This window comes from Nansenia antarctica (assembly GCF_963989245.1).
Source record: "Nansenia antarctica genome assembly, chromosome: 8".
Classification (NCBI taxonomy): domain Eukaryota; kingdom Metazoa; phylum Chordata; class Actinopteri; order Argentiniformes; family Microstomatidae; genus Nansenia; species Nansenia antarctica.
In genome coordinates, this window is record NC_137678.1 from 32,701,552 (window position 1) to 32,713,245 (window position 11,694).

Here is an 11,694-nt window from a genome sequence, read left to right on the forward strand (position 1 = left end):
GATATGTACAGGCATAGTGCGCTGGGTAATGATCCCCGACCCCAATGGCCGGCCGTCTAGGGCTCGAACAGGAACGGGTTCTTTCAATTCTTCCAAAGGAACCCCCCACCCCCAGGCCAGGCCTTCGTGCATTAAATTCCCCGCTGCCCCTGAGTCCACCAGAGCCCGAACTCGCTGGGTACAGTGTCCCCACCGCACCTTAACAGAGAAAAAGGTTCGTGGGTCATTGAAACCCGAGGGTATGTCCCTACCCGCTAATACCCCTCCCGATACTAGCGGGCTGCCCCGTTTCCCGAGGTCCCTGGACAGGCACTGTAGCGGTGACCCTTGCGACCGCAACGGAAGCAGCGCCGCTCGTCCAGCCGACGCCGCCTCTCTGTGCTGGAGAGGTGTGTTGCGCCCAACTGCATGGCCTCCTCCTCCTCCGTGGTCTCCTCCGGGAACCGCCGAGTCGCCTCCCTAGCAGGAGGAGGTTGGAACGGAGCGCCCCTCGACGAGCCCCTCTCACGTGATCGCTCTCGGCGCCGATTGTCCACACGCACCGAGAGCTCCACTACGCCGTCTAGCCGCTCTGGGAGGTCCCGGAGGGCAAGTTGGTCTTTCATCGCCTCCGAGAGCCCCTGGGTATAGAGTACGGCCAGGGCCTTCTCCTCCCAACCCGCCTCCCTAGCTAGAGTGCGGAACTCGATGGAATAATCCGCCACCGAGCGATCCCCCTGTCGACACGCCGTGAGCCGCCGACCGGCTTCGTGCCCCGATATCACCCGGGAGGTGTCGAATATTTTGCGTAACTCCCGGGTGAATGCTGTAGCGTCGGAGCACGCCGGCGACTGACTCTCCCACTCGGCCGTGGCCCAGGACAGGGCACGGCCCGTCAACAGGGTGATGATGTAGGCCACTCGGGAGTGCTCGGTGGGGAAGGACAGGGACTGCAGGCTGAAGATCAGTGAACACTGAGTCAGGAACTCTCTGCAGCCCTCTGGACGTCCATCATAGCGTTCGGGAGGAGGTAGTCGGGGTTCCCGCGTGGTCACCGGCGGTAGAGGAGGCATAGCTGCTGCTGCTGCTGCCGCTGGTGGAGTGGGGTTGGCCTGAGCGGCCACCAGGCTAGTCACGGCGATGGTCAGCTTTTCGATCTCCGCAAACATCGCCAGCTGGTTCCGCTCCTGCTGGGCTACCATAGCCCCCTGGGTATTCAGTACCGTGCGAATCTGCTCTACATCTGCTGGGTCCATAATGGTCGGTTGTTCTGTTACGATGGGGTAATGTGTTTGGACCCAGGCGCAGAGTAGAACAGAGTAGACGGAAGCAGGAGTAAAATAATAACGGTACTCTTTATTTTGAGTAAACGGAACAAATAATAACCGCACAGTAAGCGAATAAACAAAAGAGGAGAAAACAAGTCTCCGATAAACGTTTTAAATAATAACAGGAACAAGGCAGAGCAATGTACTTACAATCGTCAACTATACTTATTTCCTAATCCGGCGAGGAACAATAAGGCTAAGAAGAATCGTCTACATATAACAAACGCAACATGAAGTGAACAACCGACAACCAGAGGGGAAACAGAGGGATCTAAATAGCCACAGCCAAACAACACACACCAGGTACAAATCAGTTAATTAGGACAGACAAATGCATACATAAAACACCAGAGGGCGCCAAAGGGTCGCTCCACAATAAGGTCGCTTCCCCAACCCTTACAGTCCCCTCCCCTAGACTCCTATAGGCTCTAGTCCCCTCCCCTAGACTCTTATAGACTCTAGTCCCCTCCCCTAGACTCCTATAGACTCTAGTCCCCTCCCCTAGACTCCTATAGGCTCTAGTCCCCTCCCCTAGACTCCTATAGACTCTAGTCCCCTCCCCTAGGCTCTTATATACTCTAGTCCCCTCCCCTAGACTCCTATAGGCTCTAGTCCCCTCCCCTAGACTCTTATAGACTCTAGTCCCCTCCCCTAGACTCCTATAGACTCTAGTCCCCTCCCCTAGACTCCTATAGACTCTAGTCCCCTCCCCTAGACTCTTATAGACTCTAGTCCCCTCCCCTAGACTCCTATAGACTCTAGTCCCCTCCCCTAGACTCTTATAGACTCTAGTCCCCTCCCCTAGACTCTTATAGGCTCTAGTCCCCTCCCCTAGACTCTTATAGACTCTAGTCCCCTCCCCTAGACTCCTATAGACTCTCGTCCCCTCCCCTAGACTCTTATAGACTCTAGTCCCCTCCCCTAGACTCCTATAGGCTCTAGTCCCCTCCCCTAGACTCTTATAGACTCTAGTCCCCTCCCCTAGACTCTTATAGACTCTAGTCCCCTCCCCTAGACTCTTATAGACTCTAGTCCCCTCCCCTAGACTCTTATAGACTCTAGTCCCCTCCCCTAGACTCCTATAGGCTCTAGTCCCTTCCCCTAGACTCTTATAGACTCTAGTCCCCTCCCCTAGACTCCTATAGACTCTAGTCCCCTCCCCTAGACTCTTATAGACTCTAGTCCCCTCCCCTAGACTCCTATAGGCTCTAGTCCCCTCCCCTAGACTCTTATAGACTCTAGTCCCCTCCCCTAGACTCCTATCCGCTTGTTAAGTCTGACGTCAAAAGTGACGTTTAGCCATTTCCGAGTCCAAATCAGAAATTCTCCGCACCGGAGTAACTGTGAACTACAGCGGTAGAATGACAGTTTAATCGTTTTTTAGACTCGGATCTATTCATACAATAAGGGACACAGCACTTTACCGTTTTCTCCATATTGTCAGGGTATTTGAGCCTCGGAAAAGCGCTATATAAATATAATTTGTTATTATTATTATTTCGGCATCTCGAAGACAGCGCCTCAGCCAACGTTGGCCCCGGAAATACGTCACGACTTAACAAGCGGATAGGCTCTAGTCCCCTCCCCTAGACTCTTATAGACTCTAGTCCCCTCCCCTAGACTCTTATAGACTCTAGTCCCCTCCCCTAGACTCTTATAGACTATAGTCCCCTCCCCTAGACTCTTATAGACTCTAGTCCCCTCCCCTAGACTCCTATAGACTCTAGTCCCCTCCCCTAGACTCTTATAGGCTCTAGTCCCCTCCCCTAGACTCTTATAGGCTCTAGTCCCCTCCCCTAGACTCTTATAGACTCTAGTCCCCTCCCCTAGACTCTTATAGACTCTAGTCCCCTCCCCTAGACTCTTATAGACTCTAGTCCCCTCCCCTAGACTCTTATAGACTCTAGTCCCCTCCCCTAGACTCTTATAGACTCTAGTCCCCTCCCCTAGACTCCTATAGGCTCTAGTCCCCTCCCCTAGACTCTTATAGACTCTAGTCCCCTCCCCTAGACTCTTATAGACTCTAGTCCCCTCCCCTAGACTCCTATAGACTCTAGTCCCCTCCCCTAGACTCTTATAGGCTCTAGTCCCCTCCCCTAGACTCTTATAGACTCTAGTCCCCTCCCCTAGACTCTTATAGACTCTAGTCCCCTCCCCTAGACTCCTATAGGCTCTAGTCCCCTCCCCTAGACTCTTATAGACTCTAGTCCCCTCCCCTAGACTCTTATAGACTCTAGTCCCCTCCCCTAGACTCCTATAGGTTCTAGTCCCCTCCCCTAGACTCTTATAGGCTCTAGTCCCCTCCCCTAGACTCCTATAGACTCTAGTCCCCTCCCCTAGACTCGTATAGGCTCTAGTCCCCTCCCCTAGACTCTTATAGACTCTAGTCCCCTCGCCTAGACTCTTATAGACTCTAGTCCCCTCCCCTAGACTCCTATAGACTCTAGTCCCCTCCCCTAGACTCCTATAGACTATAGTCCCCTCCCCTAGACTCTTATAGACTCTAGTCCCCTCCCCTAGACTCCTATAGACTCTAGTCCCCTCCCCTAGACTCCTATAGACTCTAGTCCCCTCCCCTAGACTCCTATAGACTCTAGTCCCCTCCCCTAGACTCTTATAGACTCTAGTCCCCTCGCCTAGACTCCTATAGACTCTAGTCCCCTCCCCTAGACTCTTATAGACTCTAGTCCCCTCCCCTAGACTCTTATAGACTCTAGTCCCCTCCCCTAGACTCGTATAGACTCTAGTCCCCTCGCCTAGACTCTTATAGACTCTAGTCCCCTCCCCTAGACTCTTATAGGCTCTAGTCCCCTCGCCTAGACTCCTATAGACTCTAGTCCCCTCCCCTAGACTCTTATAGGCTCTAGTCCCCTCCCCTAGACTCTTATAGACTCTAGTCCCCTCCCCTAGACTCCTATAGACTCTAGTCCCCTCCCCTAGACTCCTATAGGCTCTAGTCCCCTCCCCTAGACTCTTATAGACTCTAGTCCCCTCCCCTAGACTCCTATAGACTCTAGTCCCCTCCCCTAGACTCCTATAGGCTCTAGTCCCCTCCCCTAGACTCCTATAGACTCTAGTCACCTCCCCTAGACTCTTATAGACTCTAGTCCCCTCCCCTAGACTCCTATAGACTCTAGTCACCTCCCCTAGACTCCTATAGACTCTAGTCCCCTCCCCTAGACTCTTATAGACTCTAGTCCCCTCCCCTAGACTCCCCTAGGCTCTAGTCCCCTCCCCTAGACTCGTATAGGCTCTAGTCCCCTCCCCTAGACTCCTATAGGCTCTAGTCCCCTCGCCTAGACTCTTATAGACTCTAGTCCCCTCCCCTAGACTCTTATAGACTCTAGTCCCCTCCCCTAGACTCGTATAGACTCTAGTCCCCTCCCCTAGACTCTTATAGACTCTAGTCCCCTCCCCTAGACTCTTATAGACTCTAGTCCCCTCCCCTAGACTCTTATAGGCTCTAGTCCCCTCCCCTAGACTCTTATAGACTCTAGTCCCCTCCCCTAGACTCTTATAGACTCTAGTCCCCTCGCCTACACTCCTATAGACTCTAGTCCCCTCCCCTAGACTCTTATAGGCTCTAGTCCGCTCCCCTAGACTCTTATAGGCTCTAGTCCCCTCCCCTAGACTCTTATAGACTCTAGTCCCCTCCCCTAGACTCTTATAGACTCTAGTCCCCTCCCCTAGACTCCTATAGACTCTAGTCCCCTCCCCTAGACTCTTATAGACTCTAGTCCCCTCCCCTAGACTCTTATAGACTCTAGTCCCCTCCCCTAGACTCCTATAGGCTCTAGTCCCCTCCCCTAGACTCTTATAGACTGCCTACCACCTCGAGCTAAGGGGAGGAGGTAGGAGATAGAGGAGGGGCTAGGAGCTAAGGGGAGGGGCTAAGGGACAGGTGGAAGAGGCTTCTAAGAGTATATGCATAACATACACGTACACAAAACAGAACAAGTCGTGGTTCCGATGGTTTCCTTCATTTTTATTTTCAAGTTTGATGAGTTGCTTACAAAAGACTCAGTGCAGTGCAGAAAATACTGGACCTTAACATGAACAGGAGAAGCCCGGTTTACCCCTCAGCTACATCAACCACACAGACAAACACAACGAACACACCAAGTGCTTTAAAAGTTACCTTCTTTCTTTCATACATAAATTAAAAATTTATCTTAAATTCCTTTTTTTTTTTTCGTGACGATTTTACACACTACTATACTTCTTATCTATCTACCACAAGTGAATTATTATTATTATTATTTTAATAATTTCATTTTATTTTTTTTGTTCCTCAAAAACACAAACACAAAAAACACATTAGTGTACGTAACACTTTGCCTTCCAGAGACGCTATATATATATATATATATATGGTTGTATCTGTCCTCCTCTACCTCCTTCAACAAAGTAAAAAGTGATCCTTGGATGCGGTAATAGCCTGCTGACGTTAACGGAAGCTATGAGCGCGTGGTCAGGGGGTCAGGAGAGGGTCAGGACAGGGTCAGGACAGGGTCAGGGGGTCAGGACAGGGTCAGGACAGGGTCAGGAGAGGGGTCAGGGGGTCAGGACAGGGTCAGGAGAGGGGTCACAGGGTCAGGAGAGGGGTCAGGACAGGGTTTAGGGGGTCAGGAGAGGGGTCACAGGGTCAGGACAGGGTCAGGACAGGGTCAGGAGAGGGGTCACAGGGTCAGGACGGGGTCAGGGTGTCAGGAGAGGGGTCTGGGGGGTCAGGAGAGGGTCAGGAGAGGGGTCTGGGGGTCAGGACAGGGTCAGGAGAGGGGTCAGGAGAGGGTCAGGACAGGGTCAGGAGAGGGGTCAGGAGACTTTCAACAAAGTAAAAAGTGATCCTTGGATGCGGTAATAGCCTGCTGACGTTAACGGAAGCTATGAGCGCGTGGTCACAGGGTCAGGACAGGGTCAGGACAGGGTCAGGAGAGGGGTCACAGGGTCAGGACGGGGTCAGGGTGTCAGGAGAGGGGTCTGGGGGGTCAGGACAGGGTCAGAAGAGGGGTCTGGGGGTCAGGACAGGGTCAGGAGAGGGGTCTGGGGGTCAGGACAGGGTCAGGAGAAGGGTCACAGGGTCAGGACGGGGTCAGGGTGTCATGAGAGGGGTCATGGGGTCAGGAGAGGGGACACGGGGGGTCTGGGGGTCAAGACAGGGTCACAGGGGGTCAGGAGAGGGGTCAGGACAGGGTCAGGGGGGGTCAGGACAGGGTCAGGACAAGTTACAGAGCGTAGATGGGCTCACACAGCACAGACAGGAAGTGTGTGTGGCGCCCTATGCAGGTCAGCTAGGATGAGATACTGGGATGGGGGGGGGGGTAGGACTGGGTTACAGGGGAGGGGGGGGGGTTAGGTTACAGTAGACAGGCAGCAGGGGTCAGGGGTCACAGCAGAGGACAGGTCCCCAGGGTGGGTGGGGGGGGGGGCTCCCCAGATCTGTGGCGATGGCAGATCACTCTGCTTTGGTACGCTTGATGGCGCCAGGGAGCTTATCATGAAGCCTGGGGAGGAGAGAGGAGAGACAGGGGATGAACACACACCTTTATGTCTCATTCTTGTGTTTTATTATCTTAGGACTGTGATTGTTTGTTAGCACCTAGGGGTTTGCATTTAAATTCCGTTGTACCTGTTACCATGACAATACAGATCATTCATTCGTTCGTTCGTTCGTTCGTTCTTTCATTCATTCATTCATTCATTCATTCATTCAATCATTCGTTCGTTTACAAACGTGGATGTCTTACTTTGTGATGGTCTCGTCGACTCTGGAGCGAATCAGGTCGACGTACTTGTCAATCTGGGTCTGAGGGAGAACAGCCGTTAACCAATCAGCACACAGCTTCATAACGAACACTGGTAACTGTAAAAGTTATTTTTTAAAAAGAATATATATATATATATATACACACATATATCTATTTCTCTATACATACCTTGTTCTTCTCGTAGATCAGGGGCGTGCTGAAGAACACGATATCAGCTGCCAGAGAGGGTCAGAGGTCAGAGGTCATGTAGAACATGCTGCTTTATGACATCACAATCACATGTGTTCTCATACCGTCACCGGCTAGTTAAACAACCAATAGGTTCATGGAGTATTAACACGAGAACAGCCGTGCCTTTTCACCTACTAAAAGCCTAATGACCCCCCTCTTTACAATGCCCACGCTGCTATTTACACACAACGACCACTAGTTGGCCGTATGACCAGCAGAGGGCAGTGTAGTGTGTCATATGACCAGTAGAGGGCAGTGTAGTGTGTCATATGATTGATTGAAAACCTTTATTGTCCCCAATGGGGAAATTTTGTTGTCAAACAGCTCAGTTAGGGCAGAAAACATTCAATACAGAAAACAGAAAACATTCAATAAAATACATAAAACAGTGCAGGCTCAGTAAGTAAAAAGTTCCAAAAGTTCCAGCTCCAGGTCTCCCCCACCCTCTATGGCCAGTAGAGGGCAGTGTAGTAAATGGTAAATGGACTGACTTATATAGCGCCTTTATCCAAAGCGCTTTACAACGGCCTCTCATTCACCCATTCACACACACATTCACACACCAATGGCGGCAAGCTACTATGCAAGGCGCCGGCCGGCCCGCTCACTGGGAGCAATTTGGGGTTCAGTGTCTTGCCCAAGGACACTTCGACATGTGGCCAGCCGGGGCTCGAACCGCCAATCTACCAACCTTGCGATCATTAGACGGCAGCTCTACCTCCTGCGCCACAGCCGTGTAGTGTGTCATATGACCAGTAGAGGGCAGTGTAGTGTGTCATATGGCCAGTAGAGGGCAGTGTAGTGTGTCATATGGCCAGTAGAGGGCAGTGTAGTGTGTCATATGACCAGTAGAGGGCAGTGTAGTGTGTCATATGGCCAGTAGAGGGCAGTGTAGTGTGTCATATGGCCAGTAGAGGGCAGTGTAGTGTGTCATATGTGACACAATTTGATGTAAACAGACACCTCTCGGAAATGAGAAAGACGTGAAATTCGTCTTGAAAGTTTTTTTTTTTTTTCCGTTTTTTTAGCTAACATTCAACTCGAAGATGGGAAGTACCCACTCGTTATTTTTCCGAACAGTTTTACGCTCATTAAATCCGTGTAATCTATAACACAATGACTTCGTTTCTTGTTGTTTGATGGGGATTCATTATCTTTGATGGGGATTTTCTGTGCTTAGTGATTTCAGGTGTAGCAACTTTCAAATACTCATGTCGTCTTCAATTTGTTTCCAATTTCAATGTATGATGCATCATTTGAAAGCTTACAATCTGTAGTTTAAGCACATGTAAAAAACTGAAAAAGCACATGTAAAAAACAGAAAAATGATTTTGCCTACAGGTAGCCCTTTTCATTGGGAGTTGTCACTTTATTATGTTGTCATATTATGGCCAGTAGAGGGCAGTGTAGTGTGTCATATGGCCAGTAGAGGGCAGTGTAGTGTGTCATATGGCCAGTAGAGGGCAGTGTAGTGTGTCATATGGCCAGTAGAGGGCAGTGTAGTGTGTCATATGGCCAGTAGAGGGCAGTGTAGTGTCTCTCCTCACCCAGGATCAGCAGGGTGATGCCGTTGAACACGGCTCCAACGTAGGTCATCAGCCACATCACGCCCGCCAGCTGAAACACACCAGGAACACGTCAGAACACAGAACACGCTAGAACCAGGAACACGCTAGAACCAGGAACACGCTAGAACCAGGAACACGTTAGAACCAGGAATTCGAGGCGTTTGGCTCCAGCCACAGATTACCTCCCTCCTCCTAATCTCTCCATCACGCTTCTCTCTGCCCTCCCTCCCTCCTCTCTCTCTCTGCCCTCCCTCCCTCCTCTCTCTCTCTGCCCTGCCTTGACCTCAGGTCACATGAACACGGCTTCTCAGGCTCTCTCGCCGTCTCTACGGTAACAAGGGATAAGACAGAGGCCGGGGGGAGGCTGAGGGAGGCCGGGGGAGGTTGAAGGCTCGAGGATCAAACAGCTAATAACCCCCAACACCAGCCACCACTCTGCCCCAAGTAACGGTGGTGTTGTGTACTAGGGACGCACAGATACCGATACCAGGGGGGTATTCCATCAATGTTGCTAAAGGAAAATCCAGACTTATTTTGACAAGTCTCGCGACAAAATAAGGCTGGAATTTTTTAAATAAATCTCCTGGTCTCGCTTATCAAAATAAGCCTGGATTGTCCTTTAGCGAGGTTGATGGAATACCCCCCCAGAACTCGTGATGGAACACCCACCTCACGTACTCATAACTTGTACTCGTGAAACTACCCTGATTACGTCTGAACTACTTCCTCCTTCTCCCTTCGGTCTCATTGGCCAGATGTGGTCAGATACAGTCGTTCTTTGGACCAATAGAAAGAAGCCAATCGAAATGACGAAGGGGCGGGACGAACGGAAAATTCAGGGGGATAGAGACAGAGACAGAGACAGAGACAGAGACAGAGAGACAGGGACAGGGACAGGGACAGGGACAGAGACAGGGACAGAGACAGAGACAAAGACAGAGACAGAGACAGGGACAGGGACAGGGACAGGGACAGAGACAGAGAGAGAGACAGAGAGAGACAGAGAGAGAGACAGAGACAGAGAGAGAGACAGAGACAGAGACAAAGAGAGAGACAGAGACAGAGAGAGAGACAGAGACAGAGAGAGAGACAGGGACAGAGACAGAGACAGAGACAGAGTGATATAATGATATCTTTCTTGGTCACGTGGCCGGAAATTATATATTGATGACTCAGAGAGAAGGTTGAATCGTAATCATTGTATTAGGCAGATCTGGGTTGCATTCCCATGTACAGATGTTTCCAAGGCAGCATGCTCTGTTAAGTCCAAGCTTCAAGCATGGCTACGACATGGCTGGTGCCGAGCCTGGCTGTGGCATAAAGAGATGCCAAGCAAAGTACTGATGTTTGTTACAGCTTATATACAGTTCTCAGAGAGGAAATAGCTTTTCCTCGTAACTTACAATAGTGACATTAGTTCCCATACATGGCTATACTGTGTTCATGCTGTTCTGCTTCTGCTGCTGACCACTGCAGTAAGGCTCCTATGTCCTTAGAGTTAAACTGGTCTCACTGTTACTTGATATGGTATGTGCCTGCTCCTAAATATGTTGTTTACTACTGAGAGTGGGCACACCTAAAATATGTTTAAGGTTAAACAATGAGTATTGCAATATTTGATAGGCACACAACATTTGCATATAGTCACACAAAAACGCATCATATCAGCTCACTCTTTTTTTCCCCCATGATGTAAGATTAATTTGACTGGTAAATTATTTCTATTGAAAAACATGTGGTGTTCTTAATAAAGTCAATGAATGACCACATCAGAAATAAATTAGGCATCGGTTCCATCATACAAAGTACATTATATGTCAATATAACAATGTCTGGAAGTAGATCTTCAATCAAAGGAACGGCCTTGTGTTTCTGGTAACAAGGAGTGCTATTTGATTCTTTGATGGTCATCAGTCTTGCACGTGTTCTTGCCTCTGTTCACAGCGTTAATAGGTTTTATTAACTTATTAGACAATTGTAGCATTATCATTACACTACACCCCTCCTTTTCTTGACTCAAGTCTATAAAATCTTAGGCTCTCCATCAATTGATTGTGGAATTAACCTGCTCAGAAACAGTTGGAAACAAAAATACAGATGTTAAGCATAAGTTTGTTAATTGGGTTATCTGGACTGTTGTTCCCGTCCCTTAGAATTCCTAGAAGAAAGTTTGTAAGTTCATGCCATGAGTAGTGTGTGCATGGTATTGCAAACTTGCAAGTGTTTGTTCTCTCTTAAAAGTATACCAATTTTGTATGTGGAATTCAGCTGTTTACTGCTGATGACACTGTTAGTTGTGTGCGTCAGTACAATTGAACAATTACGACTACATAAAAGTATGTGTAAGTCTCTCTTGTCATCATCATGTCTCTGTCTTAAATCATAAGAATTAACATTTCCATTGTTTGTCACATTGAAATGTCATTAGTTTGTCTCATTTCTCTTGTTTTATCCGGCAATAGCTTCCTTCAGCATCTGCAACTTTCTCTCCCCACTTCTGCAATGGTTAATTAGACCAGATCTTAACAGCATCTCGGTCTCTGAGTCCTTCGCTCAATGTCTCTTGATTTCCTTGATTCTGTCAGGAAATAGAATTGACAGGCATTGTCAGAATACATTCCAGGTCTTTCTTGCTGAATTGTGTTTTCTCCATCAGAAATGTCCTCCTTTGATGTTTCACAGAGTCTTAGAGTCTTAATGCGTATTTCTCTGTTCACTAAATCAATCAAAATGTTATATGTCTGCTGAATCAACACAGATTTGCATGATAATTTCAATATGAGACAAATTTGTCTATTTGTTGTATGTTGTAGCTCGATG

General features: G+C 49.1%; 1 protein-coding gene across 1 annotated transcript in view; it reads right to left on the reverse strand.

The window, feature by feature from the left end:
- Positions 1–6,606: 6,606 nt before the first annotated feature.
- Positions 6,607–11,694, reverse strand: part of LOC308164134 (reticulon-3-B-like) — a gene marked incomplete at its 5' end in the record, with an annotated part of 9,038 nt that continues 3,950 nt past the window's right edge. The window contains 4 exons of the mRNA XM_080538283.1: positions 6,607–6,811; positions 7,055–7,113; positions 7,244–7,290; positions 8,854–8,923. Of these exons, the coding sequence (XP_080394409.1) occupies positions 6,763–6,811; positions 7,055–7,113; positions 7,244–7,290; positions 8,854–8,923 (225 nt within the window). The 3' untranslated portion in view covers positions 6,607–6,762. The remainder of the gene's footprint in view (positions 6,812–7,054; positions 7,114–7,243; positions 7,291–8,853; positions 8,924–11,694) is intronic.